Raw genomic sequence first — 17,787 nt, forward strand, 5'->3', positions numbered from 1 at the left:
TGTGGATAGGCACTGCTCCGGCGTGGCACCACTTGTGCCTGCAAGTGGCTCGGCTCCGGTGCCAGACCACGGCGAGCTGTGCTGATCGGGGTCCCTGCAGGCAGCCCGGAGGCACGTCCCATGGCATCGGCCTGACCAGTTCAGCCCCCACCCATGGAACACAGCATGAAAGCTTATCATGGCGGTGTTTGGCAGCAAATGTGATAAGCAGCTCAATGACTAACTGGGAGAACTCTGCAAGGCTTGCGATAGGCAGGGGAAGAATATTTGACTTCCTGATTGCTAAGAGCTGGAAATCATTTCCAAGAAATGCTAGCTTAGCTAAACCAGGCACAGAATAAACACAAACTCATGCTGGGCAACAAACAATGCCTGCGTTTACCTGTGGGGAACCTGTTCAGAAAAACACATTACCTAGCCACACCTCCAAACGCATCCATCTTCTCAAAGAGTGCATTAAGCCAGTCAGAGGAAGATACCCTGTCTGCCCGTCTTCTCCAGTCACTTTTTCTTGACAGTGATACAGATCATCTCAAGTCTTCAGAGCACTGTCAGCTGCCTCCTGAGCATTGGCCAACCTAAGCCCACCCTGTACCTGCTTAGGGCTGTCCCTCCCTCTCCCCCAAACGCTGTCACCCAGTACATTCTCATCTCAAGTACCGAGGTGCCAAATGAAAGAAGAACAAGCTGTGCCCTTGTCTGCCCTTTTCCCTGAGCAGCACCACCAGGAAACATGCTGGGGTTTCCACTGCAATCATCTCACTGGCCACTTCAGTGCTAAGTGAGAGTCCTTCTGGCAGCAGGGGACATGTGTGGACACCCTAAAGGGTGCAGAGACAGAGGAGAAGGCCCTGCCGAAGATTTCCCAGCTGAAACAGCCCCAAAGGCATGAGGACTGGGACAGCACAAATATCCACTGACCTCTTCACTCTCTAGAAGTTATGCCCAGGACAGGCCAGTATAGATGGGGGAGGAAGGCTGAGTAAGATGTATGAGCCATCACCTGAAGGCTGTCAGGGGGCTTAAACAGACCAAAAAGTACCGCTCTTCAACAGCAGCAGACAGACTTGCTGGTGTGGAGACAAACTGCAAGATCTTGTGGTAGACACCAAAAGGGCTAGAGGAAGAAGGGTGATGTGAAGTTCAAGCCACACACAAGTCTTTATGTATTCACTGAATCCTCATCACAATTATATTACCTCTGTAATATCTGTGGCAAAAAGTGTCTATTCCTAACCGAAACTTTCCACTTTCTATGTAACATTTCTAGGGAACAAAGTCTCTACCCAGCCTGAAAAAAAACCTAGCAACGTTAACCAAAACATGTTTAGTACATGGGGTTAGTTTCATTCCCAGGACAATCTATTGACACTCACTTCTGACTTACTGTCTTTAACAGGGAGCATCACTTTGCAGTAAGAGAGTGCTCAAAGACCAACCATAATGAATATGAACGTTAACAAAGTAGCAGTAGGGAGGAAAATGCCTACACCCAATATATCTAACCACCAGGATACTTGCCCCTGCCAAGGAGATTCAGGTATGACCACCCATGAGCAACAGAGAGGTTGTAATATTCCTGGACTAGGTGCAAAAGTAAGTCTTTCCATTGTGGTCCTTGTCCATCCCCTAGGAGATACACGCTGCCTAGAGCAGGATTTCTCAAACTTTTATCTTTAACAAAGGACCATTCAACTTTCTGAAGGAGGTCCCTGGAATGTCTCACTGGTTTTTGAGTCAGGAAAAGGATGAATAAAGTACTCATTATTTAGAGGAAATACATTTTATTTTTTAATACGATTTTATTAACACAATTACAAATATTTTAGTTGTAAAACATTCGTATCACTTTACGTTTGCCTCAGGTCTTAACACGTCAGGATGGACTCTTTACCATGCCTGCAAGCAGGCAGCAGCTCAGTATATATTAACAATTATAATGCAATGTATAAGTATCTAGGCGGTGTTTTGTTTTGTTTTGTTTTTATTTAATTGCTGCTGCCTTGCAGCTCACCTTTTGATGTCTTATGGAACACTAGTGGCTCATTTACCACAATTTGTGCAACACTATCCCTACAGCACTGAAAAGTCTTTTGATCCTCAAACAAGGTGAGAGAAAGCAAACCCCAGGAATCCCCTTTGCCAGTCTCTTTTCCAATCCACACTCCTTCCTCAGCTTCTCCTCATCACCACATAATGTGGCTCTGTAAAATTAGAAATACTATTGTGGAAGATAAACCGTTGTGCTCTTACCACAAGGATGGCACACTGTATGTGAGAGCACAGCATTGTGCTTGTAACACACTGCTCACCTTCCTTTTCAGATCACAGTATGACATAAATCCTGTAACCGCTACTGGACGTTGGACTACAAGCTACTGGAGCAGGACCTTATCTCTCAGACAGTAATTCCTTGTCTCACATCATCTACCCTTCCTTATACCAATCACTTCATATTTCATGAACTAGTCTAAAGCTTTCACTAAAGCCACTTTGTGTTTGAGATAGCTGAGCCACATCCTGAATCCCCACGATAGGGGAAGGCAAAACAAAACGACACCGATATCAAAATACCCATCTGAGCTGAGGGCAGTCTACCTGGGGCTGAGAAATATGAATGAGAGTGGGTTTTAACCCTTGAAAGCGTGTCAGAACTGCTAATTTTGAATGCTCCAGTTTGTTAAACCTAGAATTGACCCTACATAGGCCCCGTCTGGTTTGGGCTCTCCGCACACCCCAATCTAAGCATGCTGACTTACGGGTCATCTCTACAAGCAACTTTTCACATGTCGTGCTGGCCTCACTCAACTCAGCAATAAACCTCCTATGGACCGCAGGATGCTGGGGTTTCCTTCTATATGTCTGTTCTCCTCTAAGTAGTATGCTTTCTCTGTATTTCTAGTATGATATATAGATTGCCTTCACAGATTTCAGGGGGAAAAGTCTGCACTGAGAGAGAAATCTCTAGCAGTTCTTTTCTCAGCTCTGATAACATCAGGCTACACATTTAAATAAGGTTACACACACTGATGTCCTCCAAATCGGCACAAAAACATTTCTGCTTTTTTCTCCCTCTATTGGGCATATCCTTTCGGAGCCCCGTTCTTGCCACGGACCTTTCTAAGCTACCGATCTGCCCGTAGCTACTTCTGCTATGGGAATGAAGGCACAAGGCAAAGGCTGGGGGCAAGAGGGGCACCCTGCCCTGCTTACCTCGTAGAAGAGCCCTTCGGGGAACTGCTGGAAGCACTGGGCGCAGACGAAGCACTGCTCGTGGTACAGCTCACCGTTGCTGTTGACAATTTTTTCGGCAGGGGCAAAGCCACCTCTGCAGCGCTCGCAGATGGCATTTGCAAGCGCGTTCGCCATGTTGCTGCCATAAAAAAAAAAAAAGAAGAAAATCAGCCCAAATAGGCAACATCACTGGTTGTGGGTCTCTTTTTTTCTTCCCCAAATCCAACTGCATCAGCCTAACGCTAGGCTGCCCAACACAAGTTTTTTAATGGACTTAATGACTTGTGGCATCCCCTCAGAAATAAAATTGCCACTTCCCCCTGCTCCCAAACTCTTCAGAAACAAAAACCCCACAACACACTCTCATAACTATTAATTCAAAAAACCAAACAGGAATGTCGTTATTACAGATACATTTACAGGCTTTTTATGATGAGAAAAGGCAGGCAATTCAAAGAAATACTATAAAAATGATGAAATACATTAGAATTACAGAAAACAAGGACAAATATGAACAATAATTGAGGACTGGCATCACACAGGCAAACATAAATGATGATTCCAAAATAATCCCTAATTCTAACGTATATATAACAGCATTGGTTCAAAAGCTCTAAATAAGCCATGTGAAAGAGTGTACAGTATCTAGTCTGGCAGATATTACTGAAAACCAGAGCAGGTAAACAATTATTCTTATATAAGCTTTACGTAGCTTGAAGTCATTTTACAAACTTAATTTGAAGCCATGGGATTTTTGGTTGGTTTGTTAGGGTTCATCTCAGGGAGGTCAGCTCATGGCGTGCCAGTGTCGGTCCAGGGCCAAGGGGGAGGGTGGGAATGCTCTGGCTGCCCCACTGCGACCCACACGCAGGCCAACACAAGCTGGTGACCCCATGCCAGGAATGGAAAAATGACTCGAATTGCAACCTTGGCTGCTTCTCAAAGGCACGTAACCATAAAATGACAGCACAGTAGCTGCAAAATATCAGAGGAATTAGCTACTTCACTAGAATCGTGTCCACATCTGCAGAAGACAGTATAGATGTGCTTCAGTTAATTAAGGCTCCTGTGCCAGAAAAAGGCTCATGTGATCTTTCCTTCGCAAGCATTTTCTTACTCATATCTAGACTCTCAAAGCTGTGCCTTTCAGGATCACCTCTCTGCCCTAATACCATTTGATAGCAGAGAGCAAATACAGGGCAATGGTCTAGTTTCATTACAATCTGACCACAGCTGACAAAACCACTGACTCAAACATCTATCTGGAAGCTTATTAAACAACTGACATTATTTTAAACATGTGCACACATGCACACATTTTGATACAGATACCATGGTGTGCCTGTAAGTGCAGAGCCCTTAGTCCTCTGCAAGATGCCAAGCCTTTCCCTCCAAGGAGATAAGACCTCTTGGCTCCCACCAGTTCAATAGGAACTGAATTCATTCCTTGCACAGCATCTGAGGCAGCAAGCAAACACCTAGCACGTGGTTCAAAAAGGAATGTACTTTATCTATTTCTTACACTGTCTCACAGAAGAGCCCTACGCAAGGTCACATCTGACCAGTTATTATTAGCTGGCCTTTTTTTTTTTCTCTCTCTAGAGATCTTTGCAGAAGAGGAAAACAGTAACTGCTATCCAAAATATTCACCGCCTTCTCAGTGAAACAATGAGCAGACAAATTTCACAAGGAGATCAGATGGAGAATGGTCTATGCCATACTATCCCATACATAACAGACAAGCCTACAGATGAACTGCAGTGATTATACATATAAACTGTGGTTAACTATAAAGCTCGCTGATGGTCTCCATGGATTGTGTGTGCTTTCTGTGGGGGAAAACCTTCAACCGTCCTCCTTATCAATCTAAATGAAGAATAATCACAACATAAACTGGGATTTTCATCATCACCTCAGCAGTTCTCGAGCACTAAGGATGTTAAACTTAAAAAAATTATTTAACGTTAAGTGCTGTCAGACAGAAAGTATAATCCAAGCAAAAACATGAAACAAAGTTCAAAACCAAATGCAAGCATAAAGCTTTCCTCCTCAGTATGCAAAAGTATTTCACTTTGATTTGAAACACATCATATATGTAAAAACAGAGATGTAGGTAATACTTCTGCATTAGTGAAGCAGTTTATCTGCTTGCTCAAAATAACAGGCAAACAACCTAAAGTCAGAGAGACTATGTGACAAATTCCAACCCTGTTTCAACTGCCGATAAAAATTTCTGACACAATTAATGATGAAGTTTAAAGCAACAGCTCAAATTTTAGTTGACGATTACAACTGGCAAGGTATCAAGCAGAACCGTGGCAAAGGTTGCATTAGAGAACGGCTTGCACAGCCTACCCGGAGCTCAGATAATAAAATACAAATGTACAATATGCCAGTAAGGTCACCATAGTTACACCCCGAAGCCGAACAGAATGAACTTACAATCTTGCATAAAAGTCACAAAACTCTTTGTAGAGTTTTATGTCACTGTGTCTACGTTGCAATTTTGACACCGGTTTCTCGCCTTCATTTCCTGCAGAGTTGTGAGCATCAGGAGTGACCTTGTGTACAACCTCTTCATCCTCCGGGATGGGGTAAGGGTGAGGTCTGCGCTGGAAGTTCATCTCTCTCTAATCGCTTTCCCAGGTGTATATATTCTACGCTTATACTGCAAAGAAGCTGTAGGCAAGGTCTGCAAAACAATATGCTGGACTTCCCCTTGTTCCCAGCGAAGTGATGTACTTTCACAGCTCCGTGTCATGTAGCCGGAGCTGCTCAGTGCCCTGCTGCAGCTTCAAGTTAAAAGTTCAGCGGCGGGGTGGCGAGCCCGTCACGCTGTGATTTACTGGCGCTGGCAGGGAGCGGAGGAGCACGTTCCCCTGCCAGGCCCTCGTGCAAACTCAGATGCTGGAAAGGGGCTTCGCTGCTGGCTGCTGACAGAAGCTGCCCAGGAGAGCTGCGTTACGGGTAGCCTATGCGAGCGAACATGTTCACCGCCAAACTTGTCCGCAGCTACGTTCTGCTGAGGGGGGTGGAGGTGGATTCCAACAATATTTTATCATGGGCAAACTAGCAGTGGAAAAGATGAAGAGAAGACTTTTGTCATTAGGTAAATATTGCTTTAATGCTACAGTATATTAACTACATTGTAAAAATGGCCTTTAATGCTCCACTTGTGACTTCTAAGTCATATGTGCTGAATTTATTTATAGGCATCTTTCTTCTTGTCAGCACTTCAGAGAAGGGGTAGGTACAGATGGATAGTTTCTGTTGTGTTTCACAGGCCATTAACTGAACTTCCAGGTATGCTATAATGGGCAATATATGAAGAAGGAAAAACGAAGCTTGATTTCCAGTGATGTGCTGCATTTAGAACAATTATCTAATGTAAGAACACTTCATAGATTCGAAAGCTGAAGTAATTTACTGTGGATATTAGGGAACTGAGAGAGCAAGACCAGGAAGAAACAATAAAAATTAATCATTCTTTCACCACAGAATGCCCTCCTAATGTTTCAATTATTTCATGGTTATCTTCTATTTAAAAAACCTGTTGTGCACTGCTTAGTAGGGAAGGCAGGGTTGATTACCTGCAGATCTGTAGTTAATAATTACAACCCTGCAAGCACTCCCTGCTTGAAGCACAGCGCTTGTAGCAGACGTGGGACACTTGGCTTCCAGCAACTTGTAACTGCAGACAAAGCAGGGTTTTGGGAAGATGTCCCGAGTCACTCTCTCTTGCGTTGAACTGACTCATCCTTATTAGCGATCGATTGAACTGCAGAACTGCATGCACTTTGTGCTCATTACACATGGCGTCTTGGTATCTGAAGAATGTGCTAGTCTGGGAGGGGGCATGAGAAAGCACAGGAGAGGAAAGAGACGAACAGAGGGAACAAGTAGAGAAATTAGGACTAGAAGATGACAAAGGATGTGACAGAAAGTCCAGTCAAGGCTACTACTTCTTAATATGCCTTCACCTTCCTAGGACCTACTACAGAGGGTCTGGTTTATGATTGTTTTGGGCCATACCTCTCACCACTAGTTGGGATAGCTTGCTCAGTAAGCATACAGCAGCACACACACCACTCTCCACGCAGGCCTGAGCTCGCATGTAGCTGTCTTCCCGCAGCCTAGCCAACACAGCACTACGTTTCTGCTGCTGCAAATTTGTGGGATGGGTTTGGTCAGGCGTCTTTCCTTCACCTCCCCTCATCAGGAAGCAACCTCTGAGCAAGCTCTTCCCCTGCGCCAGAAGACATCACGGTAGGCGGGACTCAGGCAGCATGACCCTGCTTATTTACCCGTCCGTAGGTGTGATTATCCATCTCGCACCAGAGCTACCAGGAGTCACAAGCTGTAACAGGCAAAGGAGGCTGCACCCTCACCGCTTACACGGCTTGGCTGGAGCTCAAGCCCTATTTTTATCTGTCATGCAACAAGCTCCAGATCAAGCAATACTCAGGTTGTAGCCCTAGGCCATGATGAACTTGCCAGAGCACCACTGCAGGAAACAGTGCTGGAAGAAAAGGTTCCTGCATCCGCTGGAGGACCAGTGATGAAAACGAGTGCTGTTTGCCAACGGAGATGCAGGCATAGCGATGCCAGCTCTTCTTCTCCATGCTGCTTCCCGACATTTCCTGCACAGATCAATGCTGGACTTTTGTGGGTATGAAAAACTCCAGGGAGACAGCCTGCAATGGACTAACCATGCTGATTCATCCAGGGTTAGTGCAGGTGCACCCAGACACTAAGATAAGAAACAGGTCAGTCTGTCTCTTCGCCTTATCACTGACCATCTCCTCAATTTTCTTGTATTTTGTCCCAGATCGCAGGCAATTCTCCTGGGAGGCTGCTGCTGCAATTCAGAGAGCCCTGAAGAGTTTCTTTCTCCCAGTGAACTACTTCAGTCCTTGCAGTAACCTGAAATCCACAGGCTACCAAGGTGGCTGGAAGCCACTTCTGCTGCCTTGCGTCTTCCGTGGTCAACAGGAAAATATGTGCTTGCTTCTTCGGCTTGCTACTGCACAGTCTTCTGCATGGCTGTAGCAAAGCAAGTCAGTGCAATAAGATGTCCATCCAAAAAGCCTGTTGTAATCTTCCTAGTTTTTTCAAGAAGCAATCCTACAAGGTAATAGGACTCCAAGTAGAAGCTGCCTGGTTCTTAAGGCCTATTGCCATTGCTGCTGGTGGAATTACTCCCGATTTGTTTTCCATTAAGCAAGAAAGGAGCTTGCCAGGAGTTTAAAAAGGGCCTTTCTGCTACTGAAGCAAAACATAGTTTCTACTGTGAAGGTTTGGTAGTCCACAAATCCAGAGAAGCTGCCCATCTTTCTCTTTTCTGTAATTTTGCTGGAGGCGTGCTGCCAAGATCTGAGATACGCTGTTAAAAATACACGGCATTTTCATCAGGGAATTCTAGGTTACTCTGAGGTGAAGCCATCCACAGGGAGTGAGAAGCGTGTAGGGGGTTGTTGATTTCCAGCAGCAGCTTCCCAAGGGCATTCCCTGGGATCTGGGACAAAACCTACCAGCCTGCTGTTAAGGAAGCAGTGATAAGGAGAGGAGAAAAGAGAGAAGTTCAGTATTTAAGCTGAAAAGGTACGTAGGAAGGAAGAAGACAGAGAGGCTCCTCCTGGCACACTGAGGATCTTATCAGAAGCCAAAGCTGACAGCAGGGAAGGTGCTAAAGGAAACGGCAGAAGAGGGGAGGGGAAGCGTCCCACTGTGGCTACGGAGAAGGGCTTCGGAAAACAGCAGCAAAAATAGCCACACTGCTTTATCATCACTGACGGATGACTGCCGCTCTGCTCACACGCTGCTTTCTCTGGAGAGCTGTCAAATCCAGCTGCCCATGCCGGTGGCTGCCAGAGGCAGATGGGGACTCTTACAGAGAAGGCTCAGTGGCCGGCCAGCCCCGCTGAGCGTTTCGCTCCATGCCACAAATAGACGTGCAGAGCAGTCACGGCTCCAAACAAGGTGCTTGGCAAAAGCAGCTGCTGCTTGGCAACCTACTCATGCCACCGTGAAATATCACTGCGTCACTGGCACTGTCACGAGGCCACGTGCCCCACTGGGTTATGCAGGGAGGGATAAGTAATCACAGCACATCCCTCCCCTTCCTGCATAGGTCAGGGTGATTTCATTTTAATTACATTTAACACAGATGCTATGCAATGGTACTCACACGCAAAATACGGAACAACTAGAACAGAAGTTTTGCTGCAAAATATGCGTGGATTTGCAGTGCCCTGCACTGATTTCTGCACCAACCTTTTAAAGCACTAATTGACCTTTTGCATCTTTTTTTATTTTTTATTGAAATTAAAAACACTCTTGGGTTCTGGTTGCTGCAATTGTTTAGCTCTTAAGCAATAAAATACTTTCCATGTTAAGCCGGTCTCCTAAGGCAATTTGAAAGAAGGTATAAATCTCTGATTTCTATAATAAAGATGCACATTACAGGTAGGATTTTCACATGTGCCCAGCACTGCTCTAACTTCTGTTTCTATTAAAAAGGATAGAAAACCATCCTGAAACCACTGCAATAAAAACCAGGTGAATTCTGAGTTCTCCTAAAACTTTCATCCTTTAGTCTTCGCCACAAAAATCATGATTAAGCTTATGTGGAGGGAGTTTAAACAGGGCAAACAAAAAGGCAACTCTAGCTCCTTCATATACTTCAATATAAATTTATTCTAGTATAAACATGTCCAAAAAATGCTTTGGTCTCCACAAACAGAGAAGGTTCACATTCCATCTCTCCATAAGGAAATGAATATAACTGGAATAAACAGGTAAGCAGCACCTTCCCACGCAACGTTTTATCAGCCATACAAGCACAGTGAAAAATCAGTCTCTGACAGAACTCGTAGAAGGGAAGAGCAGTATTTAACCATAGCACTTTCCTGTTGTAAGTAATATTTCAAGAAACTATTGTATTTTCTTCCTGCTGGTTACAAACATTACCAAACAAAGCCATGCTTTATGTAAAACAAGAAATTACTTCTTCTGTGTATGGATACTTGATATTTTTTAAAACAGCCATCTCCTCTTCCCCCACTACTATGTTTTGAATCTTATGCAGACAGCAAAAACAAGACAACAAAAAGATGCGGTATCACATATGAGAAGCTCACAAGAGGTCTAATAAATTTGTGTTCTATGAGATAGAGCATACTATGGGATATTCCTAAAATCTGCACCCTGTGTAATTGACTGCATGTATACTTGACTATGGTAAATACACCGTATCCAAACTCTTCCAACACAATACATTTTAAAGATGCATTTGCACTAATGCATTTCATATAACGACATTTATAACCCCATTTCTAATTTAAGAATAATAAAAAAGGTCAGCTACTCAATACTAGGGGCTGCACATCAAATGTCTCTGAGACACTCACTCTGAAAAGAACCATCTTTTCAAGACTGATGAGAGAAGATCAGGCCCATCACGCTCAAAACCATCCTTCTGTTTGGGCATACACACAGTGAACTTCATACCACCAAGGTCATTCAGTTCCAAAATTTGAAAGTGTTTGGGCAGAATAATATTTATACTGGTGGAAATCAAACCACTGGAAAGTCAAGGGATGAACAATAGAGTGTGATCAGGCAACTGCAAGCAAATTACAACTCAGTGTATATGAGCTCCTCCTCCATTGCTTAAGGAACAGATTTAAAGTTCAAATACGTAAAAATATATGAGGTTGATCTTTGCGTTTTCTGACATTTCAGGAAAATAGCATCCTGGCTTGTATCAGAAATAGTGTGGCCAGCAGGACTAGGGAAGTGATTGTGCCCTTGTACTTGGCACTGGTGAGGCCGCACCTCGAGTTCTGTGTCCAGTTTTGGGCCCCTCACGACAAGAAGGACATCGAGGTGCTGCAGCGTGTCCAAAGAAAGGTAATGAAGCCGGTGAAGGGTCTAGAGCACAAGTCTTATGAGGAGCAGCTGAGGGAGCTGGGGTTGTTTAGCCTGGAGAAAAGGAGGCTCAGGGGAGACCTTATTGCTCTTATCTCTACAATGACCTGAAAGGAGGTTGTAGTGAGGTGGGGGTTGGTCTCTTCTCCCAAGTGACAAGCAATAAGACGAGAACAGACAGCCTCAAATTGCACCAGGGAAGGTTTAGGAAAAATTTCTTCACTGAAAGGGTGGTCAGGCACTGGAGCAGGCTGCCCAGGGAAGTGGCTGAGTCCCCACCCCTGGAGGTATTTAAAAGACAGGTAGACGTGGTGCCTAGGGACATGGTTCAGTGGTGGACTTGGCAGCGTTATGTTTACAGTTGGACTCAATGATCTTAAAGGTCTTTTCCAACCTAAATGACTCTATTATTCTAAAATGCTGCACTACCATATTTCCCTTCAGAGTAACAATTTCCTAGCACCAATATTCAGTTCATGTCATCTGCCACTGAAATCCACCAAAAATCCTTCACCAAATCCTTAGTGTAAAAGCAAATGCCCCTTTGCTTCTGCCTTGGCCACCCGCCTGTGCTAGCTGGAACTGATGTTTTCACAAGCCGAACACCATGGTTCATCCAGGAGCTATAATTAATACGACGACTCAGCATAACACCCCGGCTACATGGAGGGACTTCCAGTATGTCCACGCAGTTCCTTGTAGGGCAGAGATAACTACAACACCAGGCTTCCCGGCTCGCAGCGACATCCTTGTTATAGTAACATCTTCACTGGAGACACCATGCTGAGGACCAGCCTTCAGCTTTACTAACCAGCACATCACTTCCACACACATCTCCTCTTGAATATTATTATTAATCTACACCTCCAGGAACATAGCCTCTCTAAATATTTTTCACCGTCATTAAGTTTGTTTTTCTATTCTGTATGAGGAAGTGCAAAGTTTTTCATTGCCTGAATTAATTTGTTTTGGGCAGAAGGTAGAATGTGAGAAAGAAAACATCACCTCAGCTGTTGCTCTTCTCTCACACACATATTAAATTGCAATTATTAGTCACTCTAAGTTTTGGTTTCACATTTTTTTCTTCCCACATTCACTGCAGCATCACTAAGCTTTAAAACCAGCAGAGGATGGCAGACAGCTGAGCCATCTGCAGTTAACATTGCAGAATTAAATAATGGCCCCAATATTCAAAAGCCAATAGAGAGTAACCAGAAGCTGTTTACGTTCCTAAGAGTTGAGCATGAGTAATGTATCAGCAAATAAAGCTAATAGAAAATAGCATTGCTTTCATACTTCATTATGATGGTCTTAACATTTTGGGTAACACAATCTGAAGATCTTCATCCTGTACTTTATATTTATTAGTGCTACAATACTAGTAGCAGAACTTTCAAGTAAGCACGAATTAATTTCAGTAGCAGTTACTGCAAAGCAAGACTTCCATGCATTTTCCAAACCAAAGGGTTTGGTAACTATTGCAAGATTTTTTTAAAAGTAACAGTTTCCACCCCAACAATTGACTAATCTTGAATGAGTAAAGCAGGAGCAAATGGTTATAATACATATTATAAGACTTTTGAGGGAAGATGTAGAAGTTACCCCTCGCAACAATGTATTGCTGGGATTATCCGAAAGGGCAGCATGGGTTTTGTGCTTTGTATCAGAGGGGTTTGAGCCCTGCCGAAACTCCTTCCCCTTTGCTAGGTACCATGGAGAAGTAGGTATAATTCGAGGATTAGCTTTAGAAAGGAATGTAGTTTAAAACTAAGCAATTACTTGTACACTTCGGGCAAAATTCATGACCTGCAACCTGGTAACTCATGGAGCTATCCTATCCTGAAGCTGCACCGCTACTATGTCCTTTAAAAAAAAAAAAAAAAAAAAAAAAAAATATGTAAAAGAGGCAGCTTTTTTTAATGTATCAGAAATACAGTGTATGCTTCAGTTTCTGAAGTCAGCAAGGACAAATTTACAAAACAATAACTGAAAAGCCAAACATCAAGCAAGACAAACAGCTTTCAATGCAAACTTTCCATACCGGAACAAGAAGGGGACTAGCCAGGGCAGTTTTGAGTCATGACTCCGAGTGGGTAACATTTTTCCAATAGCTGCATAGAAACAGAGTTCAAAAGGTAGACTCAAGTCTGGATCGAGAACTTTATGATCTATGAAGAGCGTGGCACGCATGGATTTAACATGCTGGAAAAGACAAACGCCATTTCACATCCACTTCACCTTTGTCCATTCATTCCTTGCTGGGATAGCTTGAATCTTTTGAATCTTTTATTTAAAAAGGCACAGCTGAGAAATGCTGCCAGGTATTGCTAGCTATGTCTGCCAGTATGTTATTTCCTTTAAGGCTAATAGCTAATAGTTTTTAAGCAATCTTCTTCTAGCTCCATCATGGCCATTAGAGGAGACAGACAAAGCAGAAAACCTACAGGAAATATGTCACAAAAGTCATAAACCAAATTTCTCTTGTGGGACACAAAAGGTTCCAGAAGATCATGAAGCTTCATCTTCTTGCTATATAAAGGCGCATCACAGGATGACTTACAATCTGCTGGCAAAGCTGAGCAATGTCATTCACAACACTGCTCACAGAGCATTATATAGGAAACCATCATTTCAGAATGCTACCAGGAACTACTTAAAATCAGAAGTTTCTACAAAGCTGGCAGATACAAAGACAAAAACTGAACAATGCCTAAAGCCGCTATGACAAATCAAGGAAAGAAAAAAGGAGCACGTGTGCTACAGCATCAGATAATACACATGAAAACTCAGAGCATCACATGTTTGGGAAATGCCCTGAGATTCCTGGGTGCAAGGCGAGACCGGAGGAGTTAACCGAAGGGAAAAACACTGAATGTCACAAACTCTGTACCAAGTCCCCGAGCCACAGCTGGCAGCGAGCTGGGATTACTACCAAGGGAAATCCCATAAAAGGCCTGCTCTTTCCTTACACCTCCTTCCACCCCTCCACAGGCATCAGCTTTTGGCCACCTCAGAGGCAACATACTTGGCAAGCTGGAGCCGTTCCCATGTCTGGAAAGCATCATGTAAAAGGGCCATGGTCCTCTCGAGTACACAGTGTCTGTTAGCTTTGCATTTCCTAGAACAGCTCAGAGACCACAGGAAAAAAAAATAAACAGAAAAGGAGCTCAAACCTAACAGCATTTAAGCTTGCTTTCCCTGATGCCTGCAAGTTGGTGATTTTTATTAGAGTGGTGACATTGACATAACTTATTTTTCCTCTCCTCTGCAGAATTCTTCTGTATGTAAATTCACTTCAGTGTGACAGACTGCATTCAAAGGAAAGCTTAATTATAATGAAGAACAACGAGCAATCACAATTTTCTGCAGAGAACACCTCTGATAAGGTGCTATCACAACGCATGAAAGCAAAAGCAAAAAAAAAGAAACCTACAACTTGTCTTCAGCGAGCTAATCCTGGAAGAAAGAGCAATGAAAATCCTAATTGCTATAATCATTGAAGCCTAGCAATTTACTGAAATCATAGATTATTACAATGAAGCAAGCGCAAGAGGAACAGTAGTAATTGCTTGGGTTTCTGTTACGCAAGCAGCTAATTCCGGCCATTTGGTGTCACGGCAGGTGACAGTCAGGGTGAGCAAGTCCAACAAAATCGCTTAGGTGCTGTTATGCAGTGCAAAAGACAAGGGGTGAGAGAGAAGGCAAGAAAAAAGGGTGTGTTCCTCGTGAGTTATTTTAACCCCTAGAGCAACGAAAAGTACAGCACAAGTGAAAAGTAAAGCCTCTAGTCATTTGGATACCTCAAACTAAGGCTCAACGCAAATTCTAAGTATCGCAATATTAAAACACAACCATGAAGCATATTTGTGCTGGCTGGAAGTTACTGTAATTAATAATAATAATTCAGTGTTACGTTTACACGGACAAATCCTCTCTTCAATTAGAGCAGCTAGCAGATGAGCCGAAGTGTTTATTAATCAAGAGTTCCCAAGCATCTGATTCAAATGAGTATTTCTAGGTCCCAACTCTCTACTATTCCAGCAGATTTTCTAACGACAACAAATGAAGAAGCGTAATTTTTTTGTGGCTTAACATCTTATTTTCAAGCTCTTCCTGGTTTAATAAATTACTCCCTTTTTTTACCAATGTATTGAATAATTACTGCTTTACCTGCTGACACTGGCACCACGAGCAAGTGAAACATCTACTTACAGAAGGCAGCTATATAAATATTAACATTTGTGATGCTATTAAGAAAAGTTACCAGTGGAAATCAGAACTAAGAATGCTTCCAGGTGCAGACAGATCTTTTCTTTCTGCCTTCCCCTGCCCTCAGCACCCTAAGGAGTCTGAAAGCTCAACAGGGTCCCTGGTTCCCCAGACAGTCCCCAACCAGCATCTTCTTCTCTCCCTCCTAGCAAGAGCAGGAGGTCTCCAGGGAGGACGTGCGGCTGGAAGCAGCTGCACACCTTGGCTGGCTGCTACACATGGGGTTTTGATGGCAGGCTGAGGAGATTTGTGACCTCGCACAACTCCCAAATGCTGTATCTCATAAAGAAAAGGAGGCACTCAGCCCTACCGCATTGCCGATGTTTTGGGGATCTTATCCATTTGTTTCTTTTTATACTCACCTGCGAGCTTTGCAGTGCACAGCCTATCCCCCCAAGGCTCAGTAAGACATAAGAATGTGCATATGTCTCCTATTTCATCTGCGAGGGAGTCTTTGTGCATGAAATTTTGGGGCACATCCACATGCCTTCCAGCCTGGAGTCAGTGTGCAGAGGCAGGCGGGAGCCTGAACGGACCCAGCAGAAGATTGCCTGCACCCATCAGCTTCAGCAGCAGAGAGCAAAGAGAAGGCAGATACTTTAAAGCTATCAATGTGGAAAACATCCACAGTGCTTTCTGCACAAGAGAACAGAGCAGTGAACTACCTGCGTAACTGACAGCCACCGACTGAAGCATGCCAATGATGATTTGTTGCAAATGATTAAATTTACTGTTTGGTAAAAACTTGAGACGAACCTCTTCAAAACTTGTTTACATTTTTAATTGCATTTGAACCCCTATGAACTTAGAGCTATGCACAACAATTTGATCAAATTCACTTTAAGTGTGATTGTCAAAAAAAAAGAAGAGAATTGCCCCTGCTTTTCCTAGTACCTCGTAATGAGCTTTGGAAATTAATAGTATCAAATTTTTTAGAGGAATCATTCTATTTTTACAAAGGCAATGGGATGAGAAGAGGAAAGAGCAAAAATAGCAAGCATACTGCTACTGTTAAGTGATTCCTAATGATTAATCACAAACGTATGCATGTAATTTCCTTTGCATCCTGTTTGCTGAGAAAAGCAAGAAAGAATAGCTCAGCATACAGTCAGAATTTTTTACGTGCCACTTCTAAAGACAAGGCAAGACAAGATTTATCAGAGATGTCATTTTTTTCCCCACCAAATCAAAATAGCTGGAAAAAACCAAGTCTTCCCCTCCGTTCTGAAAAGCAGATTTCTCAGGTTGCATTTAGTTCAATGACTGTTGCATCTGTTGCAGACAGGGGAGATAAAGGTGCCAGGCAGCCCCCTGCACTTTGAATGCCTCACCTGGGGAGCATCCTGTGTACTTAAAGTCTATGCATTGGTGAGCCTAGTTCAAGCAGGGGAAGAGAGGACTGCATTCAGCATCCCTGCCCCAGCGGAGGTCTAAACAAGCACATTCTTGTACTATGCAAGTTCAAGAAATGGATGAGCTATCCAGACCACCTTTTACGTGGGGCGGGCAGGCTCCAGCTCCCTATAAGGTCAGTAAAGCACCAGTAACATCTATAGCAGCAGATTAAAAGGCTCCCAGAGAGGTTATGAGGTTTGTTAAGTGATCGATGGAGCGGGAGAGGTAGAAAGAGAAGGCGAATTTCCCATCCCCATCAATGTCCTGTGCTGTCAGGACAAGGGCTGGGACTCGTTTTACCTCACCGCAGCCGATGGGATAACCTAGGCATGGGTTACGCCAGGAGGAGGTGGGTAGAAGGGATGAGAGAGGCTCCCTGGGAGGGCAACTCACTCCATCCTAGGATAGGTGTCTAAAACAAGGGGATGAATCCTACCCTCCCATCCCAGTCCCGATCTCAGCTGAGCTTAGGGCTTGCTATTTATGGCTGTGGGTGGCTTAACTTGAAACGCCCTCTCACCCTCCTCAACTGGATGGACTCTGGCGGTCCTCCCCAGCCCCCTCAGGTCCTCACTTCTGCCAGTGGGGACAGCTCAGCTGCTCAGCCGCCACATCATACCGTCTGCAACATCGAGGCAGCTGGGGCAGATTTTGAGCTAGCAATGAGCACCAGGCTGTAAACTGCAGCAGAGCAGTGGCTGCGATGCAAGGCATCAAAGCCCTTCTGCAGCAGGATAAGGCATCACAGTGGGCAAAACGAGCAAAACCATGCACTAAAGGAAGCTCTGCTGCTTGCGAATCAGGCCCCGCAGATAGCCACAGCTGTGTGAGATGAGTTCCCCACAAGACAACCTGGCACCTACTTGATAGAGCATGAGGTGTTTGGAGAGACTCTGTTAAATTTAAACATTTATTTAGGTGCTTCTGCTGTAAATGGAAATCTGACAAGCTGTGAGACTT

General features: G+C 44.0%; 1 protein-coding gene across 7 annotated transcripts in view; it reads right to left on the bottom strand.

The window, feature by feature from the left end:
* Positions 1-17,787, bottom strand: part of LIMS1 (LIM zinc finger domain containing 1) — a gene marked incomplete at its 3' end in the record, with an annotated part of 79,095 nt that overhangs the window by 17,695 nt on the left and 43,613 nt on the right. For all 7 annotated transcript variants that reach the window (XM_082304191.1, XM_082304193.1, XM_082304190.1 and 4 more), the window contains one exon: positions 3,214-3,373. In XM_082304191.1, the coding sequence (XP_082160317.1) occupies positions 3,214-3,373 (160 nt within the window). The remainder of the gene's footprint in view (positions 1-3,213; positions 3,374-17,787) is intronic.

This window comes from Platalea leucorodia, assembly GCF_965183815.1.
Source record: "Platalea leucorodia genome assembly, chromosome: 2".
Lineage (NCBI taxonomy): Eukaryota > Metazoa > Chordata > Aves > Pelecaniformes > Threskiornithidae > Platalea > Platalea leucorodia.